The sequence below is a fragment of the Rhipicephalus sanguineus genome, chromosome 1 (assembly GCF_013339695.2).
Source record: "Rhipicephalus sanguineus isolate Rsan-2018 chromosome 1, BIME_Rsan_1.4, whole genome shotgun sequence".
Classification (NCBI taxonomy): Eukaryota; Metazoa; Arthropoda; class Arachnida; order Ixodida; family Ixodidae; genus Rhipicephalus; species Rhipicephalus sanguineus.
In genome coordinates this window covers 190,042,466-190,061,604 of record NC_051176.1, presented here as the reverse complement: position 1 = coordinate 190,061,604, position 19,139 = coordinate 190,042,466, and the positions used below count along the sequence as shown (strand labels likewise).

General features: G+C 41.6%; 1 protein-coding gene and 1 non-coding gene across 3 annotated transcripts in view; both read right to left on the bottom strand.

Moving 5' to 3' along the window:
* Positions 1-16,914, bottom strand: part of LOC119404190 (calcium-binding mitochondrial carrier protein SCaMC-1-B) — an 84,083-nt gene extending 67,169 nt beyond the window's left edge. The window contains exons 1-6 of one of the 2 annotated variants that reach the window (XR_005186219.2): positions 16,417-16,914; positions 15,569-15,695; positions 15,402-15,489; positions 11,168-11,279; positions 4,088-4,246; positions 3,529-3,675 (exon numbers count right to left, since the gene is read on the bottom strand). Coding sequence is in view for 1 of the 2 variants with exons in the window: in XM_037670768.2 (XP_037526696.1) it covers positions 3,529-3,675; positions 4,088-4,246; positions 11,168-11,279; positions 15,402-15,489; positions 15,569-15,695; positions 16,417-16,626 (843 nt within the window). In the remaining variant the exon portion in view is untranslated. The remainder of the gene's footprint in view (positions 1-3,528; positions 3,676-4,087; positions 4,247-11,167; positions 11,280-15,401; positions 15,490-15,568; positions 15,696-16,416) is intronic. The other variant, XM_037670768.2, reaches the window with a different exon arrangement.
* On the bottom strand, positions 6,813-6,884 carry Trnat-agu (transfer RNA threonine (anticodon AGU)). Its single transcript has one exon. It is a non-coding gene; the product is annotated as a tRNA-Thr (tRNA).
* Positions 16,915-19,139: the final 2,225 nt, after the last annotated feature.

Here is a 19,139-nt window from a genome sequence, read left to right as displayed (position 1 = left end):
GCCCGGCTAACCTTGTCACTGAACTTCCTGATGGTTGTCTGAGTGTGCACAATGGTCTTTTCTCGAATTCTGCTAATAAAAGTTGTTCTGATATCACTCTTAGGATGTCAAAGTCAAAGTTTTCACAACTTTCGACGTCGCTTTCTAGTTCTTCAAGAGGTATAGCGTCATAAATGTGGCAGTCCCCTTCCTTCAATTCCTGCTCCATCAATTGAAGATATAAGCAATATTTCTTGAGCTTGCTGATTTGCGGTGATGTAGAAGAAAATACTGTCACTTTCTTTCAAGACTCCTTCAATAGCTATACGCAATCATCTTCGAATACCTTGGAGTCGCTTCATGTTCTCATCAATCGTGTCTGTCTTGTTTGCTCTCGTGATTTCACAGTCGTTACGCATTAAGATCAATGATGCTGGTGTGGCGCAATCTAATCCAAGGGTAGGGCCTTCACTGTTACTCTCGTGTAAAGGCTTCGGCATGAAGACTTCTGGGCTCTTAAATTGAGTATCTTCACGCAAGCACTGCCGGTCGAGTAGTGAACAGTCGGTAGCTTTGAGGGCTAGGCCTGCACGACGGGCGTCATTGTAGCAAAAGTTCGTCATCCTGGCCTCGCTAACCTCGAAGTTGTCACCGAAGGGAAAATCTAGTAGATTGGCAGACATACCGTTGGCTGCTCCGAGGGCTGGGCTGACAGGATGTGATTCTCCTTTCTTTGCGGTCATCCTAGCCTTGCAAACGTCGGGCCGTCGTCTTGAAGGGCAAGGGCAGACCAGAGCCTAAGTAAGCGTAATGGGCTCCCACCTAGCAAACCTCTAAGCGACGGACGCTGCCTCATCAATCCGTGAGTTGCCGTCTCAGTTCAGGCTGGAGTCGTAGTGCTGGGTTTCATGGCATCAAAATATATAAAGAACAAAGACCGACGGCATCGCTGCCTTCTTCTTCCCCCTTTAATGGCACACTGATCCTAATGATGATTGTAGGCAGGCAGTGCGCGACCGTGGGGTGGCTCTGGAGTGTTTTTTGTATTGTGCCATCTTTTGCTTTTCGCTTCTTTGTCACAGGCGGGAAGATGTTGAAAATGGAAGACGACGAAAGAATGGAAGACAGCCATGCCGTCGGTCTCTGTTCTTTATACTCGCTTTCGAACCGGATGGACCATGGTTCAAACCCCAGCCCCGGAAAGAAAATTATATTTTGTTTTATTTATTATTTCTTTGAGCTGAGGGTGAGGAGGGTTTCTTTTAGAACACCACCATCACCAGCTACACAGGTCATCAACACAAACTTCAGTTGAAAAATTACTGCCGTCGTATTACGGTTACTGTACTTTACTTTGGCATTTAGACAGTCTAGACTTGTAAACTTGCTGTTTTCTCTCAATGGATTAAATTGACTGGCACATGAATTAAAGCTGTTGGCACTTAAATTAGACCTGCCGGCATGCATTATTACAGCAGGCACTTTGATTAAAGTGAGTGGGAAATCCTGTATATCTATCAAATCTAACTCTGGTAGGATAGCAAGCCAATGAAACCAGAACATCAAGGCATGAATGTTCATGTTTGACTGTTATTGTGACTGCCCCACATTGAAGCATCTGTCCAATGACTGGTTTCATTGGCTTTCAGTACGTATAGTTTCAACAGTCCAAATTAGACAGTGTATACAAAATATGAGCAAGGCCACTTTGGTCTTATTCAGTGGGAGAAGGCCCACATGCATGAAGTATGTACTACACACACATACATGAAATAAGAAACAGGTAAATAATATTGATAATTCAAAATAGTGATTAATGTAAACTCATAAAAATGCCACCTCATTTCCATGTCCAAACTCACTTGAAATGAAGTCTAAATTATGCAAGGCTTTATCTAAAACCTTGTAATTAGGTATACTTGAGCCCGCAAACATTTTGGTTATTCTTAGTATGAAGGTACATTTTTAAATGTAAATGAACAAAAGTAACTAATAAATCAAGCATATGCACTTTCAGCTTTCTGGCTAACTACCACACTTTAATATCAAGGGCAACAGTTGAACGTATATACAGTATATCAAGAGGAATGAAATGAGAATTTAATACAAGTGCCAAACTAGACAAAGATAATGTAACAAGAATTTGGTGTGTATAAAGCATTTAACGACTGTACAAAACACATGGGTTGCTTTCTTTAGTCCTTTGTCATACGAACACACCTATTCACCAGGTACTAAATGGTAACTACTAAGGGCATTGCAGGTCTGATATTTCTAACACTGTATTTGTTACAAATGCTTCATCTCACTAAAAATGGTCATCCTGCTGCAGTACAAAGTTCATTCAATAGAAGAAAGTGCAAGTTGTGACCTAGTTACAGTAGAACATCAGTGATACAACTATGAATCGTACGAATTTCGGGGTTGTACCAATTTTTCTGTGGTCACGGCCTAGGACTATTAGTCTGGAATGTGCAAGAGTACGATTCTTGCAAACAGATTCCCCCCCCCCCCCCAACGCTTCATGAGAAGTTTCACTGCCTGCAGATATGAACAGGCACTGGCCACACAACCGCAGAAGCCATGGCAATCATGCACAGCTACATGGAACTCAAGCACAGGCACGTGCACCACACCATTGGTTTGACTGGTTGCCAGCATCACCCATCAATTGCATGTCGTTACCTCAAGATGGCGCACGCGAATCTAGGAGGCCTATATTGCACCTTCACGTGCCTTCGCTTTTAGATTACAGATGAAGTCAGCTTCACATTCTCCCCCCCATGAGGCGCTGACGTGTGCTGCTGTGCTTGAGGCTACATTGTTGTTGTGTGTCTACGCCTGCTTGCCTCATTGAAGCATGTCTCTCAACTGGACATCCTACGAAAAGCAGACAATGTCCCAAAGAGGAAGCCGATGAACTTGGTGAAGGAGCTAGGCCTCACAACGTCAACATAAACGATTTTTGGGGTATGCGTACCTGCCACACTCACCCAATTTACCCGAGAGACAGGCAAATTTTGAGCAATCCTCTCGACTGTACAGGCACGGCCATAAATCCCGCGAAAACAGCACCAAACCCACCACAAAAATGAAATAGTGATAACAAAGGATAGTGGTTCTAAAATTTTCTAGCATTGGTCTATCACATGCACGACATTTCTGAAGTCACTTTCACTGCAGTACATTGATGTCACGTGGAAAAGCGTGCTAAGATTCGGAAGGAGCTACTAGCTGTCATGGGACACGGCACATTTCTTCCCTTAATTACACACACATGTATGCACCAAATAATTACGAGTACCAGTATCATCACTGTCGTCCAAAAACTACTGGCAATCCTTCAGAGCGGGGCATGATGTTGCAGCAGTCCTAAGAAACAATAAATAAAGACTTACATCGAGATTCCACTGTAGTTCATTCATACAATTAATTCGTATCATTGATATTCTACTGCAGTTCATTGTGCATGGCACTTATTACAAAGCCAAATTGTTTACTTACAAAGCATAAGAAGAAGTGCATGCGGAACAAGAACTGCAAACTAACCTTTTCGTAGGCAAGAAACTTGAGTGCACTTTCAGGAGCTATCTTGATAACATTGATGCCGTTGCCACGCCACAGGGACTGTATGCCCCCTTCTTGCAACATATGCCGCAAACACTGATGGATAGAGTGGAACTCACTGCCTCGAACCTAGTAACCACAATGGTGACAGAAGAATACACAGCTTAATTAAATCACAGTTGCAGGAAAGCAAATTATAGCCCAGTGTAGCTGGCAGCACTGCACATTACATTCAGAAGCGCAGGTCTGATAACCTTCAGCAGGTACTTTCAAAGCACTTCAAGCATAAGCACTAAAACTGCACAAGCATGTAATCTAAACAATGCTACTTTTATTAGTTTGTGCCGTTGAGAAGCTTTTACTCCAGAGCAGAAATTCAAAAGCCTCTGTTGCCTATGTAGAGCCTGCCTATGTTTTCAGAAGCTGCAAACAAAAATAAGATGCATGTGCATAGTTACATTTAGGTAAAAAAAGGCTACAAGTAACAATTACCCCATTAAACCAAGAATACCTGTATTTGTTAAATATGCACATTAAGTACCTGGAGAAAAACTTTGAGCCGGTCCAGAGGGGCAGTACACGTTCGAGACACTGCACCAGCAACTCCTCCAGCGACCAAATGCCGCCACCACATGCCTGTGTGTATCTCTTCTTCTGTGAAGTCGTCTGGCACCAACGAGTCCTCCCCGAGATCCACAAACTAGCAAAGAAAATGAAAAGGTTAAATGAAAAAACAAATGTTGGAGTAATAGTGTAACTTGACCTGAGCACAATACAACATGGCATTCCTGTATCCAACTGAAAAGAACACCTACACAGTAACAAGTCTACATTCCACGACCCGCCTAAGTTCACTTTCTTCTCTTAATGTCAACAAGGATATCAGTTACCCCTGTTTGTTCTCTGATCCACTCTCCTCTCTTCCTACCTCTTAATGTTACGCCCATCTTTTTTCATTCCGCTGTATCTGCAGCATGGTCCTTAATTTATTCTTGAGTTTGCTCGTTATCCTCCAAGTTTCTGCGCCATATGTTAGAACTGGTACAATGCAATGGTCATACATTTTCTGCTTTAGGAACACCGGTAATTGCCTGTGGCAATTTGCGAATGTCTGTCATATGCACTCCAGTCAATCCTTATTCTTCGCTGGATTTTCTTTTCATGAGTAGGCTCCTCTGTTAGTAATTGGTCTAGATATACATAAACTTGCAGAGATTCTAGGGGCTTAGCTAACCATGAACTCTCATTCATTAGGCTAGTGAGCATTATCCTTGTCTTCAGCATACAGTAGACTCTCGATGAACCAAACTAGAGAGGACCTCAGGATTTTGTTTGAATTATCAGAAGTTCTCATAAATATGACTCAAGGCAACTTACCAGCTAGTGCTGTGATGTTTATTGTTTCTCAGAGCCGCAGCAACATAATAGACAGCTCTGCTGCATGACTGCAAGTTTTTATATGTCAGCGAACATACTCGTACTCATTATTATACAGTGCACGCCCGCATGTGTAATTAAGGGACGAAATACGTTGTGCCCCACAACAGCTGGTTCTCAATCTTAGCACCCTTTCCCGCATGACACCAGTGTACCGCGGCAAAAGTGACTTATAAAGCGTTCAGCATGCGATAGACCAAGGCCAGACAGTCTCGTTTCTTTTTCTTCCTTCTTCTTCAATCACTATGCAATTGTTGCCACACAATTTGGCTAGTATGGTCGTTTCTATAGGCAGGCAATCGGCTTTATTTGCGACTGTTAGTTGCATAAAAACGCAAAGGCAGCAGATATTTCCAGGCATAGACAAGCAAAAAGTTTGAATTAACTGAATTTGTACAGTGGGGCAGTTTGAATTAAGCAGCTTTAAAATACATTGAAAACATAGCAGGCCAGCCAAAAATTTAAGATATGTTTGAATTAACTGAAAGTCTGAATTATCAATTTTAATTATCGAGAGTCTACTGTATTTATTTTCAGCCCTACTTTGTGAACAAGTAAAAAAAAAAAACAAGCTAAATATATTTAATTTCATCTCCATTTGAAGTAGTGGCTCTATTATAACTTCAAAATGCAGCTTTTCGGCTTCTTTCGTGCTTCAAAAACAGCTACAAAACGATTACATGCAACACGTACACATAATTACGCAGAACAGCCATTCTGATCAACTATGTCTCATTTAACTCAGGTACACTGAAACCAATAAGTAGTCCACAAGTATTTTCCAATCAATATTTATGGTCACTGCTTAAGTGTATGTACTATCGGTGTCAAATGAAACGCGAACAGCGGAGAGCGCGTGGCCCAAGCATTAGCAAAGGTTTAGTGCGCGCCGTCCAGTCACTGCCAGGCACGCACATCTGGTTTGGCAGCACTGTGCGATCCCCTTATTGTGCGATTTTTCGCTTCTGTTCTAGTTCTGATATGGTGATAAAGGTGGCCGACGTGGGCGTGCCTGGCACTTTTGGCCGTTTCACTTTTTTGTTCATTTATATCTTTTACTTTTTCCTTTTAAATATCAGAACTAGAATAGAAGCAAAAGTGTTTCCCTATAGGGGAATCGCGCAGTTCTGCCACACCGGATGTCTGCGCCTTTCAATCATGATGACTGGACGGCGTGCACTATATAGTCGCTAATGCTTGTGGCACGTGCTCCGCTGTTTGCGTTTCATTTGACGCCGATTGTACAAAAGTGAAAAACTGACATTCTTGCATAACCTAAAACATCTTCTTCACCTTCACCATCAGAATAACAATACTCACTATTTCTGCAGTGTAAATGAAACTGCATTTATAATGTGTCAGAAGTACAGCACAAATGCTGCTGTTTAGCTAAGTGGTGTGAGAATCCCAGGTTTCTCCTCACCTAATGCATACGTGGATTGACTTTTTCGTACATCAAAAGCCACCAGAAACTTGAGGATTGCAAAGGCCATTATTCCCACGAGAGAAAATGTTGTGCTTCATTATTAGGACCTTTGTTCTTATACAGGGTGTTTAATACAGATTTTTAATAAAAATTTTATGAAAGTAAGGCTTCTGTCATTTTCGCACACAAACTCTACGTCGAGGCGGAAATACTTTGCGATGGCTAAAATGACACTGTTATGACAAATTAACAAAAACTTGCTAATCAACTTTTTAATGACTGACTTGGGGACACAATATTAATGAGAACTAACAGACAATAATGCCAAGGAAAGTATAGGAGATGTTATTTGTAATAATTGGAATATAAATGTGAAGAAAGTAAAGTGGACGAAAAGATAACCTGCCGCCGGCAGGGACCGAACCTGTGGCCTTCAAATAACTCGTCCGATGCTCTACCACTGAGCTACGGCGGCCGTCATCCCCCCGTCCACTTTATAGGCTATACAGTAGAACCCCGCTGTTACGTTCCTCACTGCTGCGTTTTCCACCGGTCCCGGCATAGCTCCCATAGGATACAATGTATTGGGAACCCCGCTGTTACGTCGTAACTGTCGGACCGTTCCCGTATTATACGTCACGAAGTGCACTCGGAGCTGACCGAGTGACTACCGAAGAGAGCGGCCATGGTGCATTTTCACGCAGCTTTTGCTGATTTGACCGTAACATTAGGCGCATTAGAGGCGCAAGCAACAGGATTCAAACAAAAGCATCGCCTTCGAGATTCGTATTGCAAAGATGGCGTCTATGACGTAATTGCTCGCGAAAGCAAGGCCTTCGAGATTGGCATTTACTACTGACAAAAGCATAGCCTTTGAGATTTGTATTGCAGAAACATGGCGTCCATGACGTAATTGCTTGTAAAAGCAAGGCCTTCGAGATTGGCATTCACTTCTGCCATCGCGTTGGCGTAGACTCATCATCATCGTTATTTGTCGGAGGACGGGAGGAGTTCCGAGCTGGTTGGAGCTCGCATGGTCGTGCGCGCGGTTCGCGGTCGGACTCACGGCGCTGGTCGTGATTGCGTGTGCTTAGTTCTTTCATGCCTACAGCTGTTGGTGTTAAAAAAATCGCATACGTTGATTACATTTCTGTGGATGAGGCCGTCTCCAGCCCCGCGTTTCTATCCTTCGACTAGATCGCGGCTGAGCGCGCCAATTTTCGTGCTGCTCGTAAGCATTGAAATAAAATTCCGTACCACTAAATATTTTGTCGTTTTTCCTGTTTTTCGGCTCTTGCGTTTCCTGTCTCTTACGTTTATTTTCTACGGTCCCTTCAAAAACGTATCAGCGGGGTTCTACTGTATATGTGCATTTAAACCTAGGAGTGTTAGTCAGCGCCGATCGCAGCCATGGCGGCAAGTGTGGAACACTCTTTGTCTGCCTTTTTGACGTCACGTAGCACGTGATCTTTTTACGAGCTGGCAGCTCGCCAATAATCCCTCGCATACTACCTTAAGGCATCAAGTCTGCCAGAACGAGACCCTTGCTATGAATGAAGCAAAGAAGATGGCTTTTAAGGGCTTGTTTTTTTTTTGTTAGACACAATATTGATCAGAACTAACAGACTATAATGCCAAGGAAAGTATAGGAGATTTTATTTGTAATAATTGGAATATAAATGTGAAGAAAGTAAAGTGGACAAAAAGATAACCTGCCGCCACCAGGGATCGACAGTTGCTTATAATAGAAAGTTTTATTGCATGACAATTTATGGCAAGGGTCTCAAACTCATCTTAACTAGTGGGCCACAGTTCCAAAATTTAGTCGAACAAGGACCGGGAGAGTGAAAAAAGCCAGAGCGTGGGAGGGAGGGGGTATTTGAACAAAATGTTACCCAATGTTGCCATCTGAAAGAACGCCTTTCCCGTTTCTCATATATGGCTCATACCTAAAGGAGATTTGACGTAGGTTTCGAGAAAGATATCAAAAAGATATCGGTGCCGATCAGCAGAATGACTAAAATTCTGAAATAGAGCTTTTGTTCCACAATGCTGTTTCAACAGATAGTGACTGCATGAGGTCACGAAAGTTTATTCCTTGTGAAGCCACGGGCCACAAGCAAAAGGTTCGTGGGCCGCATGTTTGAGACCCCTGATTTATGACATACCCATATTTAAGAAATCACAGAAGGTACATGTAGTTAGAGACATTCAATATGAAATTTTCAGGGTGATATTGAAACCGATTGCACATGCCACGCATGAAATGCGACCATTCTGTTATGTCAGAGCGTAACTACCCGTGACAAGGAAGTGACGAAATTTGAATGAAGGCGTGTCTTGGTAGTATCTTTTCGTGAAAAGCGGTAAGTAATCTCACTTGTGCCAGTGCATCATCTTACCTTTGAGTGTGATGTTTGCTGCTTAGCTGTTTCTTTCGAGCTGTGCCCAAGAAAACTGCAATATCAAGCTTTTCTTTCTCTGTGAAGCATAAAACTCAGGTGCAGCCACTGCGGCGCTGCTTCTTGCAGATGGGCGAAATAGTTTTTTACGTCTATGTATAGTTTAAGAAAGAAACAGATAAGCACCACATATCGCACCCAAAGAATGAGCTATCTACTTGTGTATTTCAGAATGCTTGCCGATTTTCCTGACCAGATTCTGCTTCAGCGCACCTTGATTCAAATTTCGTCCCTTCCTTGTTACGTGTAGTTTCGGTCTTACGTAACAGAGAGGCTATGTTTCCTGCACACCCGACACGGTCAGTTTGGATGTCTCCCATAAAATTTGATGATGAATATCTCGAATTAGGTGCAACTTTCGTGATTTCTAAAAAACAGATATGCCATAAATTGCCATGCACTACAACTTTCTAATATAAATGACTGCCCTCAAGTCAATAATTCACAAGTTAACAAGATTTTGTTAATTAGTTGCATCAATGTTTCTTTAGCTGAGGCAAAGCACTATTTCTGCCTCGACATAGAGTTTGTGTATGAAAACGACAGGAGCCCGACTGTCAGAATTTTTATTAAAAAATCTGCATTGTAAAAAAAAAGAAAAACGCCCTCTAGATGACAAATTGATAAAAAGTAAAAGAAGGACACCGACCACAAAAGAATAAGGAAAAGCCATTACGGCTGCCCTGACGGGAGCTTTTGCTCACACTATTGCTCACAAGGCTCCCATCAGGGTAGCCGGAACATTTTTTTTCATATTCTTTTGTGGTTGGTGTCCTTTTACTCTTTATTATGATGCGTGCCGACCAGACAGCTTTCCGTGAAAACCTTGACTTCACAGACAAATAAGCCACATTTGGAAAAGTATACTTGTCTACCTCATCAATAGAGCAACTATTGTCCAGACAATGAAAATGTTAAAGAAAGAAAGCAAAGTCAGATGATAACTATACATTGTGTTCCTGCTTAATTTTTCCTTTTTGGAACTTAATCAAAGAAAGGTTTGAAAACACTCTTTACAATGAACTGCCAAATAACTGATTTTTTTTATGCTGTTATGGTGTTCCCTGGCCCTGCCGGTGAGACACTGCCTTGCCTATACAATCTATGTAAAATTTATGACAGATTCTAATGAGATTTGTGGTATGATTTCCGCAACTTCTGATATGTGGTTAGTGTACTTTTTGTAATATGGTAGGTGAAACAAGCCAGTTTTTCTTGACCATGCATAAAGTAGTATCAGGCAGAATGTACAAAGAACAGAAAAAAAAAAAATCATTAACATTGTGCCTGCTGGCACCTTTTTTTTTTTCCAGATTATGAGACTTGTTGCATACATATGAGACTACACACACTGCTGATTCTTTTGTACTTGCACATCTTGTATTCAATAAGACAAAGTACCTGAAAAAGGAAAAAACTAAGCAGGAATTCAAAATTGCAGAAGCAGCAGTAAAGCTGATGGTACGTGTGTTGGCTTACCAATGATTTCCCTGCTCAAAAGAAAAGCATGGCTTTCAGATAGCAATAAATGACATTTAGTATTGTACACAAGCTCCCTTTCTTCATTTATGTGTATGTGCATGAGTGAAAATATAATATATGCGCTAGCTTTTTCTTAATTTCCTATTGGTAGAAGCTCCCTGTCAATTATCCCATTGTTGTTTCAACAGATTTTTTTTTTCACTCTTTCTAGCTAAAGAAAGCTCCAGTAATGTAAGTTGCTCCTGTAATGTAAGAGACAAGCCTAAGACTGTAATTACTATCCTCAATGTACGCTGCAAAATGTGCTAGCAATGATAATACCAGAACATTTTTTTTTTTTTTTGAAGACAAGAAAAAGAGACCAGCCAACACTGTTATATTAACCTCACTGACCTTTGCGAGTAAAAATAGCTCAGAAACCATATTAATGAAAAATATGTAACATACTCAAACAGCTGTATTTATTATGTCAAGTACAAGCAGTAATGAAGAAACTGCTTGGAAAAAGCGGAACCAAAAAAGTTATACAAAAATTGGCATCACAGTTCAGGTACAGTTTACAGGTACGGGGCCCTGTATCATAAACAAGTATCAAAGCATTTGGAAGGTCGCATGTCTTTTTTAAATCAAATTTCTTTTAGAGTAGCATTGCAGTAAATTAAACAGCATTAATATAACAGACTTCATCACAATGCCACTGCTTGAATGCAAAAAATCGTTTGGAATACTATTAGTTGTTATATGGCCATGGCCAAAAGTACAAATCAGAAGAAGTAATACAAGAATAGGAAACATATATGTTATAAAGACTTACTGTAGCATGTCTCCAGTGATGAATTATGTCGTGAATCTCTGAGCTAGGGTGAAAGAGTAGATAGTCACGCCATTCTTCAAAGCTAATGGTCAGAGAGCCATCCTTGTCCATTCTGAGAAAGGGAAGATTCACATTGTTTTAATTGCAGCTAAGTAACAAGGTACCTGGACGTCTGCTCAGCACACAAAACACCATAAATGCCCAAGGAATTGCTTTTCCCAGTTTTTTATCTTTTTCTTAGTCTGCCTACACAAAACATAGGAGTACAATGTCTTCATATATTGTACAGTACCACTAGAATTAGAAATCTCAGCCACAGAAGCACAACATGAAAGGCGCCCTGTAACACCTTTCTTGAAAGCTGAGCGGCATGCTGAAATGAGTGCAATGCCTTTTAAGGAACATATTCCTAAAGAAATTTTTATGAGGACCCAATAAGGACAGATATATTAATGAGTGCAACGTTTACATTCCCAATTCCCCTTTAATAAATTTGTTTCTTCAAGATGGGGCAATGTCCTGCCTATTGCTCCTTTCTTTCTGAAATGTGCTGATAACTTTTTGAGGTTCACATCTGACAAAGGTACTCAAGAGCAATATATAGAAAGATTGGGATTGGTGAGGCATTTTGCGGAATACTGATTGCTTGTTTCCTAGAGGAGGTGGAAAAATGCAGATGGAATGTTCAAACTTGCGCTAGCGAGTAATTCATGGTGAAAATGTGATACCCATGTCTGGCATCTCTGGGCTACTGATGACAGCTGTCACCCCTTCTGTGATATTGTCACTGATGCCACAGAAAGAAAAACAAAAGCAGTGGCCTTAAGTGAACTGTAGGTTCCCTTCCGCATGCAACGAAATAACATAGGGCTTACATGTTGATTACAGTTCGTTTTAGTGCCCCTTTAGAACAATGTGGCAAATGACCAGCAATTTTTGTTACTTTCCAGAGGCATGACATTAACCCTTTGCAGTCCATTGTCAGACCCTGCCCGACAGCACAACATGGACGCAGCGGTCTGTGGCCATGCACTGCTCAACAAGTTCTTTTGCGGTTGATTCCTGAGCGTGTTTGTGAACTAAATTATGCACCATCTGTAACAGAGTAAGTCAACTTCTTTTACATGAGGTTCGAATATTTTAGTTTCTGACCAGAACGAACGCAAGGTGAAAAAAGGTTTTGGACTGCAAAGGGTTAAGGTTCACATGAACATAAAAGCGTTAAAGCACATAATGAATCTTTAGGTGTATGTGAGCCTGAATGAGCCATTTTTATTGTTACACCCAGGAAGCAATTACAGGGCTTTACTTACTCTTTTTAAACCTCTTGTTCACTTTCTGTGGCTGACAATCATCTCGTTTGATATGGATAACACCGAAAAAAGTGTCATGCTTTCTCATATACACAAATAAAAATGTTTACACAATGACTTTTACAATATGCATGATAATTACTTAGTTACATCAATGTGCAATATGCAACTAAAATGTCCATAAAGGCTGCAGTTAATTAAATACATGAATGCATAGGTCGGCAAACTCACTCAGACTCAAATCGGCCCGCAAAGCGCCTGAGACTCACACCGGCAGTTGCGTGAATTTTTTGCGTCTATGTTGCAGCTCTCGCGTTGATACGTCTTGATTGTGCAAACTTTAGCTTACCTTGTCATATCGCATTTCTATTTCTATTTTTTGTCTTGTCATCTTTACGCGATATTGTTATTCTGTAAAATTTCTGTACTTTCAGTAAACCTTAAGGTTTACAGAATGCTGTTCTTATTTTTTTTATTTTTTGATCTTGCAATTACAGTACTTTTTGTAACGAAGTTGTTTATGCTGTACTAAACGTTTAAATACAAATTTTACTGTGACTCTCTATATGCTATTTCTGTTGCTTGATGTAGTCCTAACTGCAACTCTTACAGTATTACTCGTGTATGTTAAGTATGATCTTACATGACCATTTGTACTGTAAACGTTGTATGCTGCCAATGTAAGGGTCTTCAGGGACCAAGTCAAGCTGCCTAGAGTAGCTTTAAGCCCTGAAGACTATCAAGAATTTTCTGGTGAAATAAACTTTAACTTTGAGTGAGTCTGGGTGAGTAATATTTTGGCGAGCTTGAGTCTGAATGAGTCCAATTGAGATTTTTAGTGAGTCTGAGTCCGAGTGGGTACGGTTGAGGAAAGTATTGGTGATTCCGAGTCCGAGTGAGCCCTAAGCACAAAATATATTTCTTGAGTGAGTCTGAGTGAGCTCCACCTTTTATTGCCGACCTAAGTGGTCCTATCTACTCATCTTCAGCATTACTGTCAGCCTTATATCGGCTTATGTTTATACTCAAGTCTATTCACACATATCTCAACGCACTCACATTCATGCACCATCTCAATATTTATTGGTCAGAGACGTGAATTGGGAGGGGTGGCCTCCCCCCGCAAACCCTTTCCCGGAAAGTTCTTTATAAAAATATCTTGGTGAGTCGGGTATTTCATAAAAATGTCCTGACTGGATTACTGAGAACTCGTACTTGAAGGTATAAGATCAAAAGGCGTATCAAAGAGCACTGATTATGTGAGATATTGGCATTAAAGAGCATTGACAACAAAATCAAAAAAAGGTAGTTTTACGCTCACGGACTCATGAGTCTACTCACTCAGACTCAAGTCAAGCCGCGAGTTTGAGTGAGTCCGGTTGAGAAAAAGTTTAGCGAGTCTGAGTCCGACTGAGCCCTAGGAGCAGAATACACTTGTTGAGAGAGTCTGAGTGAGCTCCAACTGTTTTGCCGACCTATGCATGAATGTTCAGATTGAGTGTTTCTCAAATTTTTTTCACGTACTGATAAAATGTACTGTAAAAAAAGAGCTAATTACACAGTACATTACGCAGAAGTGCATGGATACAATTTATTATTAGATAAGGAAACTTGGATGGTGAAAAAGAGCACACAAAATGTGGGAAAAAAAAAGTGATATTGTTAAACATCAAAATCGTGTACTGGTGGAATGTCAGACAAAGACATTGAGACAATCCAAGAACAAAATAAAAAAAAGCCACTGCATTAGTGGTGTTTGCCGAAATGACAATTAAGAAACGCATGTCTAATAGGAAGCTAGTTTACAATTACAGTGGTTCTGCATTAAATGATGGGCACAGCAAGGAATGTTACTGCTCATGCCACACAATAATTGCAATAACTCAACCTTTCACAGCACTCTGGTTTCGACTCGTCTTAATGTTCAAAGAGCAGAAAGCTAAAGCATCTTGATGCAAGTGAAAATATGTGAGAACTAGCTAACAGACAGTTCCTGATTGTCCCACGTGTCGCAGCACTCTATTGGTACCTAAACCTAATTAATATGCTGGATGACTTCTACAAGTGAAGTGCCTCACCAGTTTTGAATGAGAGTGTTTACAAAAGAGAAGAGGAGACGAAGCAATGTAAATAATTTTTAGATGCATCAATATCCACAATTTCTGGCTTAAATGATCCCATAACTGGCTACACAGTGCATTGGCTTTTTATGACAACTAGGGAATAGGCGTCGCAGCAACTAGACTGTAAAGGAACCCATGTGCTATTAGATGTCAGTTAACTTTATTTCATATTCAGAAATAACAGCGGTAAGATGCTTGTTTGTGTGTTGGGTTTAATGGAATATAAGCAACTAAGGCCACCACGCGCCAAACACAAGATTTGAATTAAGTAAAAAGTTGGGTCACCTCAATGACCTCTTGTCTAAGCAAGGGCCCCGACAGTCCCAACTAATAAAAATAAATACCTCGCTCTTTTCTATGTTATCTCAATATCCAGACATTCCATTTGTTTCTGTTTTGGCCTATCTAGCAAATTAATAAGGGCCACAGGTGTTTTGTAGCAGGCAATGGTTTTCCATTTCAGTGATGACTGCTGTGCCATAAAAAGTTTGCTGTATATTTCTAACTGCTTAAAAAGCGAAAAAATACATATCCTCGTCAAAAGGATCAAACATAATAGCATTCTAAACACTATTAAAGGCTCTGGTAGTATTATTACACAGGTGTCACACGGTCACTTTTGATCTTGATGAGGCCTGATCTAAATTGAATTTCTTTATCATGATTGGCTTCCTCATGCAAGCTGTAATCAGAGTCAATCACTGTTGAGAGATTTGATCCCAATCAGGCTTAATTGCGATCAGCAGTGCACCGTGTGACACCTATATTAGCCTTTCTGTATGTAGACTGCCAACTCACCGCTTGAGGAGTCGCATGGCTTCATCATAATCAATTTGAATTCCAAGTTTCTGGAATGATGTCCTGATCTCATTCGCATCCAGTGAGCCTTTACCAGCAAAAAGAAATATGAGAGTAACTACCACCTACATGTAGGCGAAAAATGCTCACTGAATAAGGTAACTTACCATCACTATTTGCATCAAGGCTTTTAAAAACCACCATCAAATTCTTTTCGTGTTCAATTATGTAGTGTACAAACTCTGCAAAATCCACAGTGCCATCTTTTCCAGTGTCTGATGCCGTTATGAACCTCTGTGCCAAAAATAAAAAAGAAACAGAGAAAAACAGAAGGAGAGGAAACAATAAAAATGTCGTTAACAAAGCAATTACACAGAATACGAGCGCTAACTAACCCGTCACATGTGCAACTAACAAACATTAGTAATCGGCTCCTCAATAAAATGAAAAATAGGGATCTTGCTCGTCCTTAAACAAAACAATTTGTGCCTCGAACTAAACCATTACTGAAATGTGCTAAGCAGTCGAGCTGTGCGTGACTGCACATCATGTTTATTCGGCCTTGTAAATACGCGGAGCCCCGGAACCAACACAGAATTGCACGCTCGAGTAAACTGCAGTCACAAAGTCTTGCACGCTCATCGGCGCAATTCCTAGATGACAATTCCAATGTTCCGATCGGCACTATATATATAAGGCACACAACAACACAACGTGAAGTGTGTGACAACTTTGATGTAACGGTACAAACTACACAGGCGAAAACAATGCAAGCAGCGCATAAGTGGATAGGAAGAAAGCGAGGCATTTACATCGGTCTCTTCCAAGTTGCTGACGGTCGTGGTACGCTCACTGCGGTGCTATCGCCTATTTTGCGTCACCACGAAGTAGCAGCATATATTTCGTAATCGTTGCTGTGCAAATTACGAACCTTGAACACACAGCGAGCGCACGCATTCTTCGCGGCGCCCTTACCTTGGGCAAAATTGCGTGCAGTGGGACATTGGACACTGACCTCTACACTCCCAGGTGAATGCGGCAGTCCCAGTTTGCGCAAGCCAGTGGTAAGATCATTTATGTCAATTCGACCATCTTCGTTGGCGTCTAACTTTCTGAAGAGCTTCTCCAGTCGCTCCTCAACCTCTGTCGGCAGTTCAGGGTAGTAATGTGGTGGGTGCTGCTGGGGTTGGCCGTTTTTTGGCGCGCCATTCGCTTGCAGTTTCATGTTTGTCGCTAGCACATGGTGCCTTTATCGGGGTTCCAGCCGGTCAACGAATGAATGAATGGAGTCCCACCTTGCAAGCCACGGGGACACGGCTGATTAGCTCGACACTGCGGCACACGCACGGCGCTTCAGACGACGGCAATCTTGCTGTTGGCATTGGAATTCTTGAAACGCTCCGCAGGACTGCATCAAAATTTCCCAAATTTGTGCGACACATACATTTTGGAAAGGCTGGCTCACCACATTGCTACCGTTGCGAGGCGGGCGACATTTGTTTTCGTGGCCACTACAGGGAGCGACCGCCGCGCCGCCATCCGATAGCGCCTGAAACGCGCTTCTGGGCACTTTTTCTCCCTGAAGACGGCCGCTGGCCTAGGTACTGAGGAGGAAAACGCCCCTAGCTCCACTTGTCCCTAAACGCGCTTCGCGCCGGTGTCAACTCACGTCAAGGACTCAAGGTAAGTTCTTGCATTCCTTGTTCTGCGATGTTTTCTACGCGCGACGATGAAATTTCTCCACGCAGTACGCGTCTCTACTTAGAACTATTTTCAGCGTGACAGTTTTTGTATTTTCTTGTAGCCTGGGAACACCGTTCAATTTGTGCGACAGAAACTTATGCAGCTTCCGTCTCACGCTATTGTATGGAAACGGTTGAATACCGCTTGTAGTTACTTTCTTGCCCTAGAGTTGAACTAGTAAAAGGTTTGTGACACACACTTATGAGAACGAATGCAATAAGCTAGGTCTTCGCTTGTACATTAGTGTGCAAAAAAGCTTTTATTTGCGCAGGTGCCCATGCTGCGAGTGCAGTCGTAACACTGGCGTTGGATCCGAGCCCATGGAGAAAGTTGGAGCTGTATGTAAGTACACTTTGTGCGTGCATATTCTTCGTTTGACCATTGCGAAATATGTCAGAAGTGGTGTACTAATCAGTGCACAAAAATTGATCTGCCAACGTTAAACAAAAAGCATTTAATAAAACTAATGAGCCGTAGTGTCCCCACTTCACTGCTCATGGGCATTTTTTCATTAGCTTAATGGGCACAGGCCACTGCTCTGCCAAGAAGCCAGACATGAAGTTCAAGGGGACACAGCTTTTGCATCGGTCTGGCTTTAATGAGGGCAACTTGCGCTGTGATTCAAAATTCTATTTTCAAGCCGTTGTTCAAAGCTTTACAGGAGGCTAACACATACAATAGGGCTCTTGTGGTTCAAAAACCGTGGGCAGGACTACCGCTCAAGGTAAAAGAAATCTAGGCCGAAGGTTTACAGGCTAGTATGATTGACAATTGGGCGAGTTGGTAACAATTAATAGCTGGTAGAGGCTAAACAGTGCGAAATAACAGAGACCAAGGACGAGTACACACGACAAGAGTGCTGACTTTCAACTGAAAAGTTTATTGAAGAAACATCATGATGTACTCTTACTGCGCATGCTCTTACAAGGCAAGAAACTCATGACGACGTCATGGCATTGAAGTGGTGTTCGCAACCAAGAATAAAGTTGGTGATATCTACACAGCAGTGCGGAAAAAGGCCCAGTGGTGAAGGATTCATATTCCATTAAGCACACGAATGTTTTTGTGCCATTGGCATTGTGTACGTGTGGAAGTGTTTACATTGGGTAATCGGGGCGACGCGTAAACTCGCAACTGAGGGAGCATCAAAATTCCCCGAGAAGTAATGTTCGCTCGACGCACTTGGCAATGCACTGCCAAGATTGCGGGTACACCGCAGAATTTTCTAGAATGAGGATTCTTTTCCGCCACTACGACCAGTTGACATGCGAAATCTTCGAGGCCCGCAAAATACAGAAGGCAGGGCATAACTGTGTCATTCAGTCTTCAATAGCCCTCCAGGAAAAGGAAATTTCCTTTTTAGATTCTTGTAATCATTAACAGTGCTAAGATTACTAGCAAGAGCGAGCCAAAGAGCCCGGATGAAAGCATGCCAGTTTCATTACCCTCTGCTATTGCCATGTATTAGCATGGCTCTTATGACAAACACCGACATCCCGGAATATTTTCTGGCTGTTTTAGGTCAGCAGTTAATGTACAAGCTTCCTAAATTCTTCCATTCCATGCTATGTTCTATCATGAATTAGAGGCTCAAGACATCAAGTACATCAACAGTTTCTTCCGTTGTTTGTTATTGAAAGCATGTTGTAGGGATGGGTACGTTTCTGTATGAGATAGATTTTGCACATACGCAGATCCATATGTGCTCAAATACTGCAGAAAGTTTCAGTATTATCGTCACCATCTTTCAAAGTAGCATTTGGCGTTGTTAGTTGCCTAGTTTCTGAAGGAAGAAAAAAACTTGAAAGGGTGAGTTCCTGGACTCCAATCTCGAAGGTGATGCTTTACCTCCATGCAAATTCATCGACGTTCGAAAAAAAAAAAGACAAATTCGCATAAGATCTGCATATTTTTGTTGGAATCCTTCGGTATTACTTTTCATGTTAACTAGTTTATTTGTATAGGGAAACGCTGCTCAATTACCTTGTCTGGAAT